Source organism: Microtus pennsylvanicus, chromosome 4, assembly GCF_037038515.1.
Source record: "Microtus pennsylvanicus isolate mMicPen1 chromosome 4, mMicPen1.hap1, whole genome shotgun sequence".
Classification (NCBI taxonomy): Eukaryota; Metazoa; Chordata; class Mammalia; order Rodentia; family Cricetidae; genus Microtus; species Microtus pennsylvanicus.
The window spans coordinates 65,710,809-65,728,452 of NC_134582.1; the positions used below are offsets into that span (position 1 = coordinate 65,710,809).

The window sequence follows — 17,644 nt, forward strand, 5'->3', positions numbered from 1 at the left end:
AACTCAGGAAACTAGACCGTAAAAGGCTAATCAACCCAATTATAAAATGGGGCATTGAGCTGAACAGAGAATTCTCAACAGAAGAACTTCAAATGGCCAAAAGACACTTAAGGTCATGCTCAACTTCCTTAGCGATCAGGGAAATGCAAATCAAGACAACTTTAAGATACCATCTTACACCTGTCAGAATGGCTAAAATCAAAAATACCAATGATAGCCTTTGTTGGAGAGGTTGTGGAGAAAGGGGTACACTCATCCATTGCTGGTGGGAATGCAAACTTGTGCAACCACTTTGGAAGGCAGTATGGCGGTTTCTCAGGAAATTAGGGATCAACTTACCCCTGGACCCAGCAATACCACTCTTGGGAATATACCCAAGAGAGGCCTTATCATACAACAAAAGTATATGCTCTACAATGTTCATAGCAGCATTGTTTGTGATAGCCAGAACCTGGAAACAACCTAGATGCCCTTCAATGGAAGAATGGATGAAGAAAGTATGGAATTTATACATATTAGAGTACTACTCAGCAATAAAAAACAAGGACTTCATGAATTTTGCATACAAATGGATGGAAATAGAAAACACTATCCTGAGTGAGGTAAGCCAGACCCAAAAAGAGGAACATGGGATGTACTCACTCATATTTGGTTTCTAGCCATAAACCAAGGACATTGAGCTTATAATTAGTGATCCTAGAGAAGCTAAATAAGGAGAACCCAAAGAAAAACATATAGGCATCCTCCTGAATATTAACCTTCAGCAAGCGATGAAAGGAGACAGAGACAGAGACCTAAATTGGAGCACAGGACTGAAATCTCAAGGTCCAAATCAGGAGCAGAAAGAGAGAGAGCACGAGCATGGAACTCAGGACCGCGAGGGGTGCACCCACACATTGAGACAATGGGGATGTTCTATTAAGAACTCACCAAGGCCAGCTGGCCTAGGTCTGGAAAAGCCTGGGATAAAACCGGACTCACTGAACATAGCGGACAATGAGGACTACTGAGAACTCAAGAACAATGGCAATGGGTTTCTGATCCTACTGCACGCACTGGCTTTGTGGGAGCCTAGGCAGTTTGGATGCTCAACTTACTAGACCTGGATGGAGGTGGGGGTTCCTTGGACTTCCCACAGGACAGGGAACCCTGATTGCTTTTCGGGCTGGGGGGGGAGACTTAATTGGGGGAGGGGGGGGGAAATGGGAGGCGGTGGCGGGGAAGAGACAGAAATCTTTAATAAATAAATAAATTAAAAAAAAATAAACTAAATCTCTGGAAAAAAAATAAAGTATATATTTAAAAAAAAAGACAGCATTTCTCACTGTTCTGGAAAAAAAAAAGAAAAAAAAAAGAGTCTGATGCTGGCACAATCCAGAACTTTTTCTATGTATCAAAAACAAAAAAGATTTTAGTTAATCTACAGAACAAATCAAATAAAAATGTATTTTAAAGGCCTTCCCTATAAAGAGATAGGGTATCTTAAAGAGAGTCGTATGAAATGAGGACTCCCTCCCACCCACCGAAAGAAAGGTTTTCAACCTGACTATGTAAAAATCCTTTACACATACTATTCTAGAAAATAGGATGTTGCTGTAGCAGTTTGGAAGTAAGAATGCAGAGAGTGCTGCAGACGATGGAGGCCTGGCTTGTGAAGTTTCAGAGGAAAGTGAAGACTTTGCTGGAACATTTATGTGCCATTGTGAAATAATCTAGTTCTGGTCATGGCACTGAAGAATGAGCCATGATTAACAAGAGACCAGCATTATTGAAGTGAAATCTTTGCTTTAGAAATGAGTAGTGATTAACAAAGACTAACACTATTGAAGATTAAATCTGGGAGTGTTTACTCATATATACTGGGGGCTGAGGCTGGATCTCCTGCTGGCAGCCAAACTGCCATCACTAAGATGGTCCAGGTGTAGTAGCCGCCCATGCCTTTAATCCCAGCACTGGAGAGAGAGGAGCAGATAGATATCTGTGATTTCGAGGCCAACCTGATACAAAAGTTGCTAATCTACAGTGAGTTTCAGGAGAGCCAGAACTACATTGAGAGACCCTGTCTCAGAAAACACACACACACACACACCGGAAGAGGGAGGTGATAGGAAGAAAGTAGGAGAGGAGGGATGGGGGGAGAGAGAGAGAGAGAAGGTTACTTGGATGGTACTGGATTTAAAGCCATGAAGGAGTCATGGAGAGTAGCTAAGGCTTATAAGGCTTGGTACTATGTGGCAGGGCTAGAGTTCCTGAAGAGGCTACCACGGAAGGTAAAGCCCAGCTACAGACTCCCCAGCATTTTAGAGATACCAGTAACATGGGGCAATCAGCAAGGACAACAGCAGCTGTGGAGTGGAGCTGCTCTGAGCCCAGAGAAGCTGCACATGCTTATTAACGGCAGAATCAGAGAGGTATGAACACCAGACATTTGACAGTGAGTAATTAGCCTGGTTAGAGTTTAGTTTTGCTTTAATTTGACTGTGACTGTGTACTGGTTCTTCCTTCTTGGAATAAGAAGGTATGTAACTATTTTTGTTGTTATTTTATAGGCACCCACAGTTGAGAGACTCTGAACTTTTAGAGAGATTTTGGGGTTTTAGAGACTTGGATATTCAGAGAACACTGTATGTGTTGGAAAGATGTTCAATATTTTAGAGAGCCTCTGGACATTTGGGAAGTCTTTGGATACTTTGGAGAAGCTTTGAACTTTGAAAGAGATTTTGGGTATTTTAAAGAGAACTTTAAAGTGTTTGAATTTTTAAAAACATTGAAACTTTCAAACCTTGGAATATACTTTATATTGTGGTATTAATATGACATCTTGGGGACAACAAGTCAGAAAAGGTTATGGTTTAACAGTGTCGACTTGTGTGTCAAGCTGACAAGGAGTTAAGTATGTTTGCTAGTTTTTTGTCAGTTTGACAGAAGCTTTAGTTATTGTGAAAAAAGGGAGCCTTAATTCAGAAAATGCCCCATTGGAATGGACTGTGGGAAAACTTTTGGTGCATTTTCTTAATTGATAATTGATGTGGGAAGGCCTAACTCACTGTGAGTGGTGCCACCTGGGCTGGTGATCATGGATGCTCTAAGAAAGCTAACAGAGGAAGCCAGTAAGTAAGCAGTGATCTTCCACAACACCTACTTCAATTCTAGTCTCAACTCCCTTCATGACAGACTGTGACCTACTTTTGTCTTGGTGTTTTTATAACAGCAATAAAAACCCTAACTAAGACAACTATATATTAATTCGGGTTGATACTATGTTGTGCTGGTCTACTTTCTTTTCTATATGTTGTTAGACTTGACTATTATTATTCTGTTGATGTCTCCATGGGAGATACTGGATGTCTTGTTCTGAAATATCCTTCTGGTTTTGAATATTAGGTTTATGCTTTCTTGAGAAATAAACTGGAGATATTACTTCTTAGATTTTTTAAAGAAATGGTATAAAAGTGGTATCAAATCTTATATAGATAGAATTTACATAGTAAAATGATCTGCACTTGGGTTATAAGTACTAATTGCATTTATGTAATAACTATAAAACACTTGAAGAATCATGTTCAATTCCCAGCACCCATATGACAACTCACAACTATCTGTAATTCCAAGGTCTAACTACCTCACACAGACATACATGCAGGGAAACACCAATGCACATAAATGATTAAAAAAGAATATGCTTTTAAAAACAGTGAATAAAACGTTAATTAAATACACATTGGTACAGTTCAAATACGAAATTTTCCTCAAGAGGCTAAGGTATTGACAAGATAGGCCTCAGCTTTTGGCACTAGGTCGGAAGGATTTGGAAACTTTATGATGGTGGAACCTAACTCTAATAAGTTAGCTTGTTTTTTGAGGCTAAGCTTGTCCTGAACTTCTTTCTCCCTTCTCTGATTTCAGTTTTGCATGGCTAAGCAGCCTCTACCACAAATATACTGCCATTATGATGTTCTTCTTGCTAAGGGTCTAGAACCAACAGATTTTCTATATACTGGAACCTAAGTTCAAAGACCAAAACATTCTTCCTTTCCTACATTGTTTTGCTAAGGTATTTGGTTAAAGCAAAAAGAAGTCAGACTACAACAGATATGGTCACCCTCACTTAAACATAATACTTATGAACTGTTCAGGATAAAAATGTACTATAGTTATCTTAGTTTATCCTAAATAGCAGTCCATTCATCTGCCCCATTCTCCCCCATAGTTCTTCATCTATGTATTCCTGCCTCTCCTTTACTTTTGTGTTTTCTGGGGGGAGGGGAGGAATTAAATAAAATATTCAGGGTTAGTCTGAGCCTAATGCTAAGACTGATGGAATAACGTTACCCGAACTGTTCCTTTGGTTCATGGTTCTAAGCCTTTACAGCTCCATCTTTACCTAAGTTATGACTGCCAGTTATAAACAACACACTATGCTATGCTACATTTAAGTAGAAAAGAACAAAAGTAAGTTCAAAGTGAAGCAACACACCTGAGCACTAGATCCATATGGAACTCACAACTCCTGACTTCTAGCCCACATCTATTTCTTTTATGAAATGTACATACCTCTTCCAACAAGAGACCACTACGTCTAATATACATAGATCCAACATCTCAAAACTAAGAATTTGTGCATCTACTCTCAGTAAAGGCCTTCTGTAAAAAGATCACTTGAAAAATTTTGTGATGGCTTTCCTGGTCCCCAAAGAAGGATCACTGGATGATAATCCAATATTGCCAGTTCAAGATCCTAAATTTCCAATTCCCAGATCACAATGTTATACCTTCAAAAGGGAATAGAAAAATAACAAAATTTAAAACATCCTTCTTTCTCTTCTTAGATCAATGATTCTGTGGGCAATCTCCTGAGCAGCAGCGACAGCAGGAACCTCTGGAAATGCACATTTCCAGGCCCTACCCCACACCTACTCTAAAACTTCTTTACCCAGGGACCAGCAACTTGTATTTCAAACACTCCAGATAACATTCATATACATTAGAGTTTGAAAGTCACATTCTGAGACTGTCAGTGCTTTGAATCATCTCTTTCACTGCGATGGCATACACGAGTTTTTTATAACTTGTCTTCATCATATGTTATTTTGATTTCTACAATAGAACATATATATAATATACTTTTAATAAAAGATCTTTACAATATACTTTCAATAAAAGATTTGATTGCCTTGATCAATATTCCACAAGTCCTTGGCACATGCAAAAATAGCATTAAACACAAAATACTACATTTACAGTTACCTTTAAGTACCTATCATGTTTCATTATTTCACATCTTTTAAATTTCCACTACAAAATGTGTCAGTGCTGGGCATGGAGGTTCTTATAATTTCATCACTTGGGAGACTGGGGCAGGATTAACAGAAATTCCAGGCTGATCTATCTCATATAAAAACTGGGTGTGGTATTACATACCTTTAATCCCAGCACTCAGGAGGTAGAGGCCTTGGATCTCTGTGGGTTTGAGGCCACTCTGGTCTACATAGAAAGTTTCAGAGCGACATAAGGAGATTCTGTCTCAAATAAACAGAACAAAACAAAACAATGTCCTCCAGGTATAGTGGCACACACCTTTAATCCCAGAATTTGGGAGGCAAATGCAAGAGGATCTCTATGAATTCCAGTCCAACCTCCTCTATACAGAGTGTACAAAGGCAGCCAGGGCTAAATAATGAGATCCTGCCTCAAAACAAACAAACAAACAACAAAAAAGTAACAACAGCAAAAGACCAACTAACAGATTCTGCGCTGCCTTTCTCATATTATACTTTCTATTCAGAAATGAGGCCTTATATGCAGAACTCTATTAATTACACAATAATGGTCACTGAGAGATGCATCCTGAATTTTCAGTTCATAATCTATTTAGAAAAAAGCCTTATTTCAGAGTATATTTCTAATCTGCTATGCATCTTAATCCTCCACAGGTTACTATGCAAAATCAATGTGCCAACATATACATTATTGTAGTTCTTTTATTCCCCTGTATTGTCTCATACAAAAATGAAAGTGAGAATGCATTGAAGTGTCAAAAAGAAAATGAATGAGCTCTTTGCTTCACTCTGCAGAGATCTACTAAACTCATATTTCTCAAACGAGAAAAAAGAAATTCAAATGGATATAAGGATATAAAAACACATTTTTAAAACTCTTAAGAAATCAGGATGCTTGAGCTTCAAAGTCAGAAGGCTTGCCTGCAGAATTTGGGGTGATGTGTTAGAATATTATTTTAAGGTGTGTTGCTTTTGTTTATGCTGCATTTGTTTAACACTGTGAAGCTGTTAATTCTTTGCCTGTCTGAAACACCTGATGGTCTTAATAAAGGGCTGAACGGCTAAGAGCGAGACAGGAGCAAGGATAGGCAGGGTTGGTAGGCAGAGAGTGTAAATAGAATGAGAAACAAGGAAGAGGAGGAGCACAAGAGAGAAAGGAGAGGAGGACCACAGGGATAGGGACCAACCACCCTGACACCCAGTCAGCCACAGAGTAAAAGTTGAAAGTAAGATATACAGAAGAAAGAAAAGGAAAAAGCCCAGAGGCAAAAGGTAGATGGGATAATTTAAGTTAAGAAAAGCTGGCTAGAAACTAGTCAAGCTAAGGTAGGGCATTCAAAACTAAGAGTAAGTCTATGTGTGTGATTTATCTGGGAGCTGATAGTGGGCATCCAAAAAGTCAAAAGAGCAAAACATCACAACAATGATGTACTAAGGGAAAACACTGAGGGCAAAATAGATGTTATTCTACAACACACATTTCAGATAAGTCTGCATTTGTACTAAGCCTGCTTATTTAGAATTAGAATCTGGCAACTAGCAATGTATTTTAAAGCTTCACAAATGGAGGGTAAAATGGAAGACTATCACCATACACAATTTTTAAAAAGTATCTATTTACCCCTAAAATGCAGCTATGAAAACTGAGCTTGAAGCCAAAAATGAAATTATTGTTTTTAGAGAAAGAAAAAACAAAAACAAAAAAAAAAAACACTGAAAACAAAAGAGGATACCCTTTGAGTTTAAAATCAAATGTCTGAACTACAGGAATGGCCCCAGACATTTCCAGACAGCAGTAAGGATTTCAAATGGATGACCTGTCTGTCGGGTCAGTGGCATCGGTGTGCAGCAGGAGTCACTGCAATGAACTGAGACAAGGCTGGAGGCAAACCCAAAGGCAACCAGATGAGAACTGCAACATTTGAAGAGACACCCACATAAAAACCTGCCAATTTAACAAATTGCCCATATAAACTGAGCATGAAAAAATAAAGTTTCTAAAACTATTTTTTTTAAAAAAAAAATGAAAAATCCCAGGAGAACTATCAATATCAAAACTGTATTCATTAACAATTTAAACTCCAGATTCAGGCATGATTTGAATCATGATAAAGACCCCTACTGAAATATCTCCAAGCATAAACAAAGCCTACAACTTCTCTAAGCAGTTCTTTTGGACTTCGGCATTTATAATGTTGTCATTAGTCCACTTGTCCTGTGACCGGTTTGTAAAAGGAAACAAAGCTGTGCTACTAGAGCAACCACTACAAAATAGTGCCAACCTTCCCAATTAAACCAAGAAAACTTCCTAGTTTATACCAACAACAACAACAACAACAAAAAAAACCCCACAGTATTGCAACTTCTACAAGCTCTTAAATTTGTAAATTACTATAGTTGAGAATATTTCAACTCCACAGAAAGAGAGAAATAATATTTTTATAATCAAAATACAGTACCCCATGTGTGGCTCTGAAAGGGAGCTACTTAGTACAGCAAAGTTACATCTCCACAGGACACAAGGAACACAAAAATGACATTATTTAACTTTCAATCTAACAACAACTTTGCAGCCAATAACACAGAATGTCTCTCTTCTTGGACCCAGGACAATAAATTTCATTTCTTTTTGATCCTAGGGGACTTACAGTAAAAAATAAAAATAAAAAACAACTAAGAGACTTCAAAAAAAATGGTTTGTAAGGAAATTATATTTTCTTTTACCCTTTCTTTATTAAAAAGAAATACTAAATAGATGTGCAAAGAACAGATAAAAAGCAGGTTTGCTATCAATCATTTTTGGTAAAAGAAACCACATCCTACCCCACAGTATTGTATGAAGACTGCTGACTATCTTTGACTTCATGGAATAAACAAAATGTATTAAACAAATAAAACCACCTCTTTCAAAACTGAAAAAAAAGAATCTAAGTAAGCAACAACACACATGGCAAGATAACTAACTTTCTGAGAGACACTTTCCAAAACAAGAATCAACTAAAAAAAAAGGTATAAGTATCCAATCAGTTCTTAATTAAAGAAAGAACAGACACCCAGGATTCAGCGCAATGACAAGTGGCACAGCTGCAAGTCCCTATCATTAATCTAGGTGTCCTTAAAAAAAAATCGAGACGGTTCTCAGGTTAACAGTGTTAGATAAAACCCAGAGGAAGGAAATTAGAATAAGGAACATTTTGTTTAAAATGAGTGTTTCTAACATTTTAATGTTCTTCCTTTCTTGTCCTGATTTTTAAGCCCTTCTACCCAGAGTATTTTCTTTATGTTAAAGAAAATAAAATACGTTGATTCTAAGAATCTTACTAGATTTCCATGTGTTTTGTCTCAGCTCCCACATTAATCCAAACAATAAGGGCTTTAGAACATTAATAAATAACCTCCTGCTGCTGGCACCTGGATGCCAAGTACAGCAATGCTGAGGACAACAGATTTCATAGTTCAAGAGGCACAGTTAAGGAAAAAGTTGCTCAGGGAATCACTCTTATTTAGCACAAAGATGCTTAAAAATTGCATGAAATCAGTCAAGTAACTATAGAAACCGATTTCTTCAGCTCCATATCACACCTCAATTGTCTTTATTATCGTCTGCTGTCAGATCCTTAACCAGGAATGTGAACAGGCCTGATGATTTATTCAGGAGGGAAAAGAATCTGTAGGTCAAGTGAAAATTCATTCTCTCTCTCTCTCTCTCTCTCTCTCTCTCTCTCTCTCTCTCTCTCTCTCACACACACACACACACACACACACACACACACACACACACACACACACACACAGTCACATGCACGCAGCCCTTCAACCTTAGGTACTTTCATTTCATTCTGTTCTCAGTAGCTCTGGGGGTAACTCCAGTGAGATCCAATATTAAGGCTCAATTAAAATAAGCTCCAATTAGTGGAGCTTTTTTCTCTGAGGCTAGAGAAGTCAGGAAATGGATATTGGGAAATGTAAAAAGTCAGCTACTGAGAGGAGGCTGCAGACATAAATGAACTTATTTGTTGATTTCTACAGTTGCTATGCAGAGGCCTCTGGGAGTAAAAGCTTAACCAGTCTAAGCTATAAACTAAAACCCCCGCAGCTAAACATGAACTGTGTGAAACAAGGGCTCCATTCCAGAACAGAAAACTGCTGGGCCCAGAAAATTAAAAGCCAGAGGCATTTTCCATTTAAAACTAAATCCCAGTACCGCCTCCCAGCCAAAGAATTATAAGCAGTATCAGATTTACAAAACGAACAATTACCCTGGAAAAATGTAGCCTATTGTACAGTCCCAGATGCTAAATCTCAAAGTTTCTTTCTTTCTTTCCTTTAATCCCACGCTGTATTCCTCCAAGTATATGATTGGAGTTTTTTACAAAGAGTCATTTTCAGACAGGCCTAAGCCTTGAAAATAAATTTTAAAAGGAGAGCACATAGCTCACTGACCTCATTTGAAGTACTGCCCTTGCCTTCAGCAGTTCCTGTCCTTCCCCAAGGCTTTTGCAAATGGTATGCAACAGCAAAATAAACCCTGACCTAATTGCCAAGAGAGAGGCTGCCAACCTTCCCTCAAACACAAAGACCAGAACTGTAACTTGAAAGTCCTACCTCTTTGGCCTTCTGCTTTAATCTCAGCTGTTCTGGATCTTCTTTATTGGAACGGCTCTGTCAAAGGAGAAAAAAAAAAATTAATAGAAATCATCTAAATACTAGCATTACTGTTAAATATTTAATAAATGATGATTTCTCCTGTGATTGAAAACCCTAGCTCCAGGGGCAATGCCTCAATCCAGTCTAGCTGCACTCCAGCCCTGGCCCCCTCCTCCTCCTCATCTGGGCCGGCTGCTGCAGTTCTAGCCTGGAGGAAACACATACTGAAAATGATGCTAACAATGTCAGTCAGGTCCAGTCAAGGCATGACATTGTTCTTGCTGGAACACAGCAAAAATGAAAACTGGCCTGAACAGAAGAAAAGGAAAAGAAGTGTGTGCTCAAATGAATGAAAATAAACAATGCTGGCTCATCTTTAGGTGAAGCCATTTTGACAAAGCACATGTTATTTCAACAGCTATTAAAATCAAGACCTCAACTAGCCTAGAATGAAATATCTTAAAAAGAGTAATTTCTGAAAGCGAAAGTATTAAGTACATTCTACTATTTTTATTAGTTTTAGATCCTCTATAACACTTAATGAACTAATGCTATATACTATAAAAAACAAAACATAATAAAAATGAGCATGAGGAATGTGGTAGGTACTTCTCTAGTACGGTAGTGGGTTAGACATCTATCTCTGATGAATAACATATGAATAGAAGTCTGAATAACAAGAAATAGCTAGTCACATTAAGGCATTATGAAAGAGAATTCAAATAGAAAATACAGTAAATACCAAAGCCTTAAAATGACAGCAAGCCTGAGTAAAGACAGGACGACCATGTGTCTGAAGCACTAGAAAACATGAAGAGAAAGGAGGTTAATGTGTTGCCCTGTAGCCATTTCAAGAGGTAGAAGGGTTTAATTGTAGTTTTAACACCCAGCCACTGATTGTTAAAGGAAGACTATTGTAATAGGAATACTATTATTACATAGCACAAGAATGAGAATACATTGGAGCAACCCCTTAGAAAGGGGCTCCAGCAGCATACAGAGTGTTTACTACAAAGATCTATGACTGAAGGCACAGTGCCCACATAATTAAGAAACTCTTGTCAAACAACTGCTATGAATAGAGGGTGGCTGAGAAGACAAAATGCAGTCTAGAACAGCAGTAGCAATGATGACCATGACAAATAAATTCAAATCCCATTTTGCAAGTAAAGCCAACCAAATTTGTGGTGGACTAGATACAGGATACAAACTAAAGAGGAAAAAATATCTAGATTCTGGCCTAAGCAACTGAGAGGAATTCTAACTTTCTATAGGGGAAGATCTAATGAAAAAAGTACACAGCAAAATAAAAAGGATCAACTGTCAGTTTTAGGTGCCAAATCAAAGGTGAAATTTCCTAAGTTGGACACAAGCTTGGAACAGACCCGTGAGCACAATGAATGGAATGAGTAAAGGAGTGTCAAAGAGAAGTCAGGTACTAGATAATGTAAGGCTTTTTTTGAAGTCCTGTAATAAGTTTGGATAAGTACAGCCAACAACAACAACAACAAAAATCAGTAAAAGCTATGTTTTATTTTGAGACCCAGTTTGTCCTGTAGTCCTGGCTGTCCTGGAGCTCACTGTGTAGACAAGGATGGCCTTCAACTCAAAGAGATCCACCTGCCTCTGCCTCCCAAGTACTAGGATTAAAGACATGCACTACCACACCTTGAAGACCCTGTGTTTTATTAGGAAAACCATTCTTATGAATGGATATGGAAGGAAAGAGAGATCAGATAGAATATATAAAATGTCTTGGATTAGGGTGGTGACAATGTACCGAAGAGAGGATGGACACTGTAGACTAGTGTGAGTAAACTGGGCATGGGCATGGAGAAGAAGCAAAGGTGACATTTAGGTTTTCTTCCATGAACCTATGGTAAATTAGGTTGTTACTGATTGAGTTAGAAAAAGTCATATTAAAGGAGAGAAAAATCGGAAGTCTGTTTGGACATAAACAATTTCAGAGTCCTATTCGCCAGAAAAGTGATAGCAAACAACCAGTCAACTTACATGCCCAAAGTTTCAGAATATAGACCAAGCTGGAAGTATAATCTCAGGAGAACACAAAGACATAGAAGGCATATCTTACATAAATAATAACTAGAATAGTATTTAATAGTTTTATAACCTTATTTAATGCAGTTACTAGAAATAAAGAACCAACAAACTACCTTGTTACAACAGTGAGTTTAAGCTCAAGAAGAATATCTTCCTGTCCCATCTACCTGCCCTTCTCAGCAAAGAAGTCACTTTGGGGCTGAGACAGTAGGGCAGTGACAATGCTATGATGCTCACATCCTTGTGGAAGTTTGGGATGTCTCAGGAAGACACAGACCGGTGGTCATAATGGTAAGGCCAATAAAACAGCAGATAAGAGTCAGTCAAGCTGGTGATATATGAATGGCATTGATACATACACTGACTGAAGACATGAGCTAAACATGCTAACGATAATAACAAAAGCAAATTTTCTGACTCCTGGAGAAAAAAAATCCGCAGTTATTTGAAGGTAGAGAGGCAGGCAGAAAATACAAATGAATGAACGATGAATGAATGAATGAGTGAACCCACAGGCTCGTTATTCATGAAAAGGGAGGAGAAGAAAGCCTTTCATCTAACAGAGGGTTAATATGTGAAGGTAAGCTAATGGGAATAATTAGTGTCAGGCAATCCCCACAGAAGTGGCCGATTCAGGAACTTGTTAAGGCTGATGCATGAAAATTAGATAAGGAAAAGATGTTGATACAATTTATGAACATGAAAATAATCCATGTGAAACTAAAAACTTTCAAGGAAAGATGGTCAATTTAAAATGGGAAGAATTGGTAGACAACTACACACCCAGATTATCAGGTTGCCTTTTGAGGTTAGCTCAGAAAAATGTATCATCACCTCTGTGTACATCTGTCAGAAGTACATGGCTTACATAAAGTCTTAAGAAAATACCAAATGAATGCAGGTGAAGGTCATAACAGAAAATAAGTTGAAAGTAAGATCTTGTAAGAAGGGAAAGAAGTACATAAGACAATTGAGACTGTAAGAAGAAATGTGAACAGTGTGAACTACTAAATGAAATGCTTATTTCTGAAAAGAAAAATAGAACATGAAGAAAAGAAACAAGTGAGATGGCTAATGAAATATGAACAGGGGTTTATGCTATGCACAACAGTGTTACATTCTCTCAACTAAGGTTAAAGGGAAGGTGGACATACTGACAAACTAAAGTTTGTGTGTATCAGGTACATACAAAGGGTGGGGGAATGAGTAGAGATGAACAAATGCCAGAAAATGACAGGATCTTAGATAAGGGCAAATGTATAGATTTGATACTATAATGTAAGTATAAAATTGTTTTAAAATAGATCAAAGAAGCAATTAGAGCCGCGTATCATGATTGACCCTTGTAAGTCACAGCACTTCAGAAAAGGCAATAGTATAGTGAGTTCAAAGGCTGTATGGGCTACACTAGTATTAGTACACAGATCCTGTCTCATCACAGGAGACTAAAAGGGTTACAAACAGTAGTTGGTGGGCTGAGTGTAATGGTGCATGTCTTTAATGTCTGCATTCAGGAAGAAGAGGAATTCTGGTCTCTGAGTTCAAGGCTAACCTAGCATAGGGGAAAAGTTCCAAGACACCCATGTCTACATAATGACTGTCTCAAAAATAAGAAAAAAAAGAAAAGAAAGGGGGACCATAATAGTCTGTAACTAGGAAAAAATAAATCTTTCAGGAACATGAGAAATTAAATTACCTTGGCTGCTCTTAGTAACATCTCTCTTTCTTCTAGATCCTTCCTCTGTTTCTCCAATTGGTCTAGCTGTTCAAGAAATTTGAGTTGTGATCGGGTATCAGTAGACAAGATGTAATTTTCACTTCCCTAGGAAAAAAACAGTCTTATGATTTTGGGCAATACATTTGCCTTAGACATTTTGATAAACAATACAAAAGAGTACCGGATATACAAAGTGAACTATATTTTTCAGAAAAGAGTATTTTTTAAATTTTGTTAAACAAGCAAACAAACAAATAAAAGCCAGAAACTTTAATCAGCCATAATTTGAGAGATGATTATTTTAGCATTTACATTTCAGAACGATTTCCTTAGTCCACTACTCAAGAGACAGGAAAAGTAATTAAGTCAAACAGATCCTATCAATAGGAAAAAGAATCCAGTAGAATTTAACATTATTTATATTTCAATCTCCCTTAGTCAAATTAATTCCTATCTATTGACATAAACATGAGCAATTAAATCTTAGATGAAAAGCAAGAAACCTCACTGAAAAAGACAGCTAAGAAAAAGAAATAGATTGGCTTAATCTTAACTAGAATATTAATTTAAATAAACTAAAACCCTTCTATCCTAATAGAACATAAAATGGGAACATTAAAATCACAAGTCAGGAGGTGGTGACACATGATTTAATCCCAGCACTATGGAGGCAGAGGCAGGCAGATTACTTCAGTTGAGGCTTCCAGGACAGCCAGAGAAACCCTGTATCTCCCCCCCCCCCCCCGCCTTCCCAAAAACGACGGTCTTGTATATAATTTGCTTATTTATCATTTATTTATTCATTCATTCATTCATTCATTCATTTATTTATTAGCGGGCTGTCACTATACAGACCATGATCTCCTGGAACTTGAAGTCATCCTGCCTTAGCTTCCCAAGTAGTGGGAAAGCATATAATTTACAAATGAAAACGGTAACAAAAAAACTCTACTTTCTTAACTTCAGTATTCCATAAAAATGACAAAATTAAAACTATCTCACTTATCTGGGTATTCAAAAGTACAATAACAGTGCCTTCACATCTAAGTATTTTCTAGTTTCTTCACCTATGGTCACCTAGCACCATCTATAATACAAATATCCATATGAGGGTTGTTGTGGGCGAAGCAGAAAGGTTTATACAATCAACACTTACCCTGCCATCTACTAATCTCAGCAGTCAACACTTGAGGAGACTCTTACTGCCAAAAACAACTCAACGCTGAGCTCACAGTGGGCGCCTGTCTGGGAACACAGCACCACACTACTTCCATCTCTGTCTCCACCTTATCCTCGTGCTCGTGACTGCTTCAGTTAGCTTAGACTAAGAGATTTCATATGCCCAAGATTCTTTTTAAATTAAATTTTTATTGTTAGCATTTAACTAGATCAAAAGAATATTACATGGTTTAAGGAAGAAGGATGTATTAGTGCTACTTATTTTACTTAAAGTTTAATACAAGAATTCCCAAATGGTCTTTAAAGTTAAATAATACAAGATAAAATGTGGAATACATTATAGGCCAAGTATAGAGGTTAAGCTCAATAACAGCGGTTTCCTAAATACTTCATCTTAACCATTTCTGTGTTCAGAAACTCCGGAGACAGTTTACAGACAGAAATTTAATTTAAAAGGGACAATAAACACTAAATTAAAAAGCACTGGCATTCTAAAATTTAACCATATCACATTCTCATTCTGTTTCCTTTACCAATTCAGATACAACTGCCTGCGGTATAATTTCTCCTTTTTCTTCTAGCTACAGTAAATAGCTATCTTTCCCTAACCTACTAAATCCCTTCCACCTTTGTTAAGTAATAGGTAACCCCAATATTATCATGTTCCATCCTGTCTCTGTGAACCAACTAACTAAAGTCTTCATGTCCAAAAGTATGAAAGCCACTAGCTATCCAGACTCAAGTGATATTAGCACCATCAGGTGACCCCACCTAAAGGAACCATCACAGTACCTTTCAGGTAGAGTGAAACTTCTCCATGGCCACAGCACAGACTGCAGCTTCAGCAGAGCTGGGTGGTGGTGATACACATCTTTAATCCCAGCACTGTGGAAGCGTACCTCTGTGTTCAAGGCCAGCCTGGTCTACAGAGTAAGTCCAGAATAACTAGGGCTACACTGAGAAATCTTGTCTTAAAAAAAAAAGAAAGAAAAAGAAAAAACAAATTAAAAAAAAATCACCAAGCAGGATAAAAAAAAAATCACTAGACTACATACTACATTACTAATCAAGTAAAAGAATTTCAAAACTAATATCTAGAGTAGGAAAGATGGTAGAATTTTGCTTTTAATAATGGTGGCTCATTTTTTTTAATAGTTTGTGGAGTATTTCTTTTATTGTATAGATAAAAATAAATCTCAAGAGACAGAAAGACCAGGCCAAATCTTTGATACACATACTATTTTTACAATTAAAGTCCATAAAATAGTGGTAAGTTTTAAAGTATGTTCAAATGCAATTAGGTGGGTTTTATTTCTTCTTAAAAGATAATTTTATCTCTCCATATAATATTGAGACAGCAATACTAGCTGTGCTAAAGAATGAATGTAGGGAAAGGGGTGCAGGATAAATCAATTAGCACAGTGGTTCTCAATCTGTAGTCATGATCCCTTGGGGGTGTCGAACAACTCTTTCACAGAGGTTGCATACCAGATAGTTATATTACGATTCCTAACAGTATAAAAATTATAGTTATGAGTACCAACAAAAGTAATTTTATGTTGGGGGTCACCACAAAATAAGAAATTGCATTAAAGTCACAGCATTAAGAAACTTGAGAGCCAATGGTATAACAGTAAATTAAGAAGGTATTTATCTCTAAGTTAAGTGATCAAGGTCTTTCAAATAGGGTAAATACTACACATTTTCTATGGATACCAAATCAGTTTCTATTGTAACTGATACAATAGAAAGATTCTACCTGAAGATTATACAACAAAGTTTTGAATGGCACTTTGAATGGCACACTGAAATGAAATCTATCGGGAGAATTTCCTTGGGGTTAGAAGCTGTGGTGCAGAGCAGGCCAAGGCTGTATCTCATGCTGACAGCCAAACCTGACAATGTGTAAGATTCAGGCATGAAAAGGTCATAGAGTAAAAAGGTCTGTATACAAGGGCTGGAGTCCCTAACAAGATGCCAGGAGAAGCCATCAGCCATTCTCTTCAAAGGCAGAGTCTCAGTTGCAGTGGAAACCCAGGATTGAAGGCATAATGGAGAGAGACTATTGATACCATGTGGTAAGGGCAGAGTCCCTGAAGAGAGCCCAGGAGGCCAACGATGAAGGTGCTGCCCATGGACACCCCAGTCAACGGAAGATGCCAGGACCATGCAATGACAACAAAAGACAGCAGCAGCTGTGTGAAAAAGCTGGATTGAAACTTCAGGACAAACTGGGTATGCTATAAATGGCAGAGCTGGTGAAAGGAAAGCCTTTGGAGCCCAGAAGACCATGAGTGTCACATACTGAGCTATTTATACTGATGGACTTTGCTTTGATTGTGATGGACTAGGGCTTCGCTTTGGTTGTAACTGTGCTCTGGTTCTTTCCTCTTAAAGTAAGAAAGTATATAATTTTTCTTTAACTTACAGGATCCTACAGTTAAGAGTTTTTGGACTTTAAAAAAAAAGTTAGACTGAGTGATGGGTTCTTTTAAAGTCTGTACAACTTTTTAAATTTGTTGTAATGATTTGACTTAAGGACCCCTCCACGAGATGAAACCCATATTCAAACACTGCTTGGGTGACCAAGAACCAGAGAATAGATAGCCCAGGGACCTAGGGTAAAACCAAATGCTACTGGCCTTTAAAAAAAAAGTAATGATAAAATGATTTCTAATGATATTCTGTTTTACTCATAGATCAGAGGCTTGCTCAGGCATCAACAGAGAAACAGAAAGTATCTGGTTCTTTGTAATGATTA

At 37.6% G+C, this 17,644-nt stretch overlaps 1 protein-coding gene across 1 annotated transcript in view; it reads right to left on the bottom strand.

Annotated features, from left to right (window-relative positions):
* Taf4b (TATA-box binding protein associated factor 4b) overlaps nt 1–17,644 on the bottom strand; it is a 124,116-nt gene that overhangs the window by 37,310 nt on the left and 69,162 nt on the right. The window contains exons 12-13 of the mRNA XM_075969263.1: nt 13,684–13,809; nt 9,885–9,941 (exon numbers count right to left, since the gene is read on the bottom strand). Of these exons, the coding sequence (XP_075825378.1) occupies nt 9,885–9,941; nt 13,684–13,809 (183 nt within the window). The remainder of the gene's footprint in view (nt 1–9,884; nt 9,942–13,683; nt 13,810–17,644) is intronic.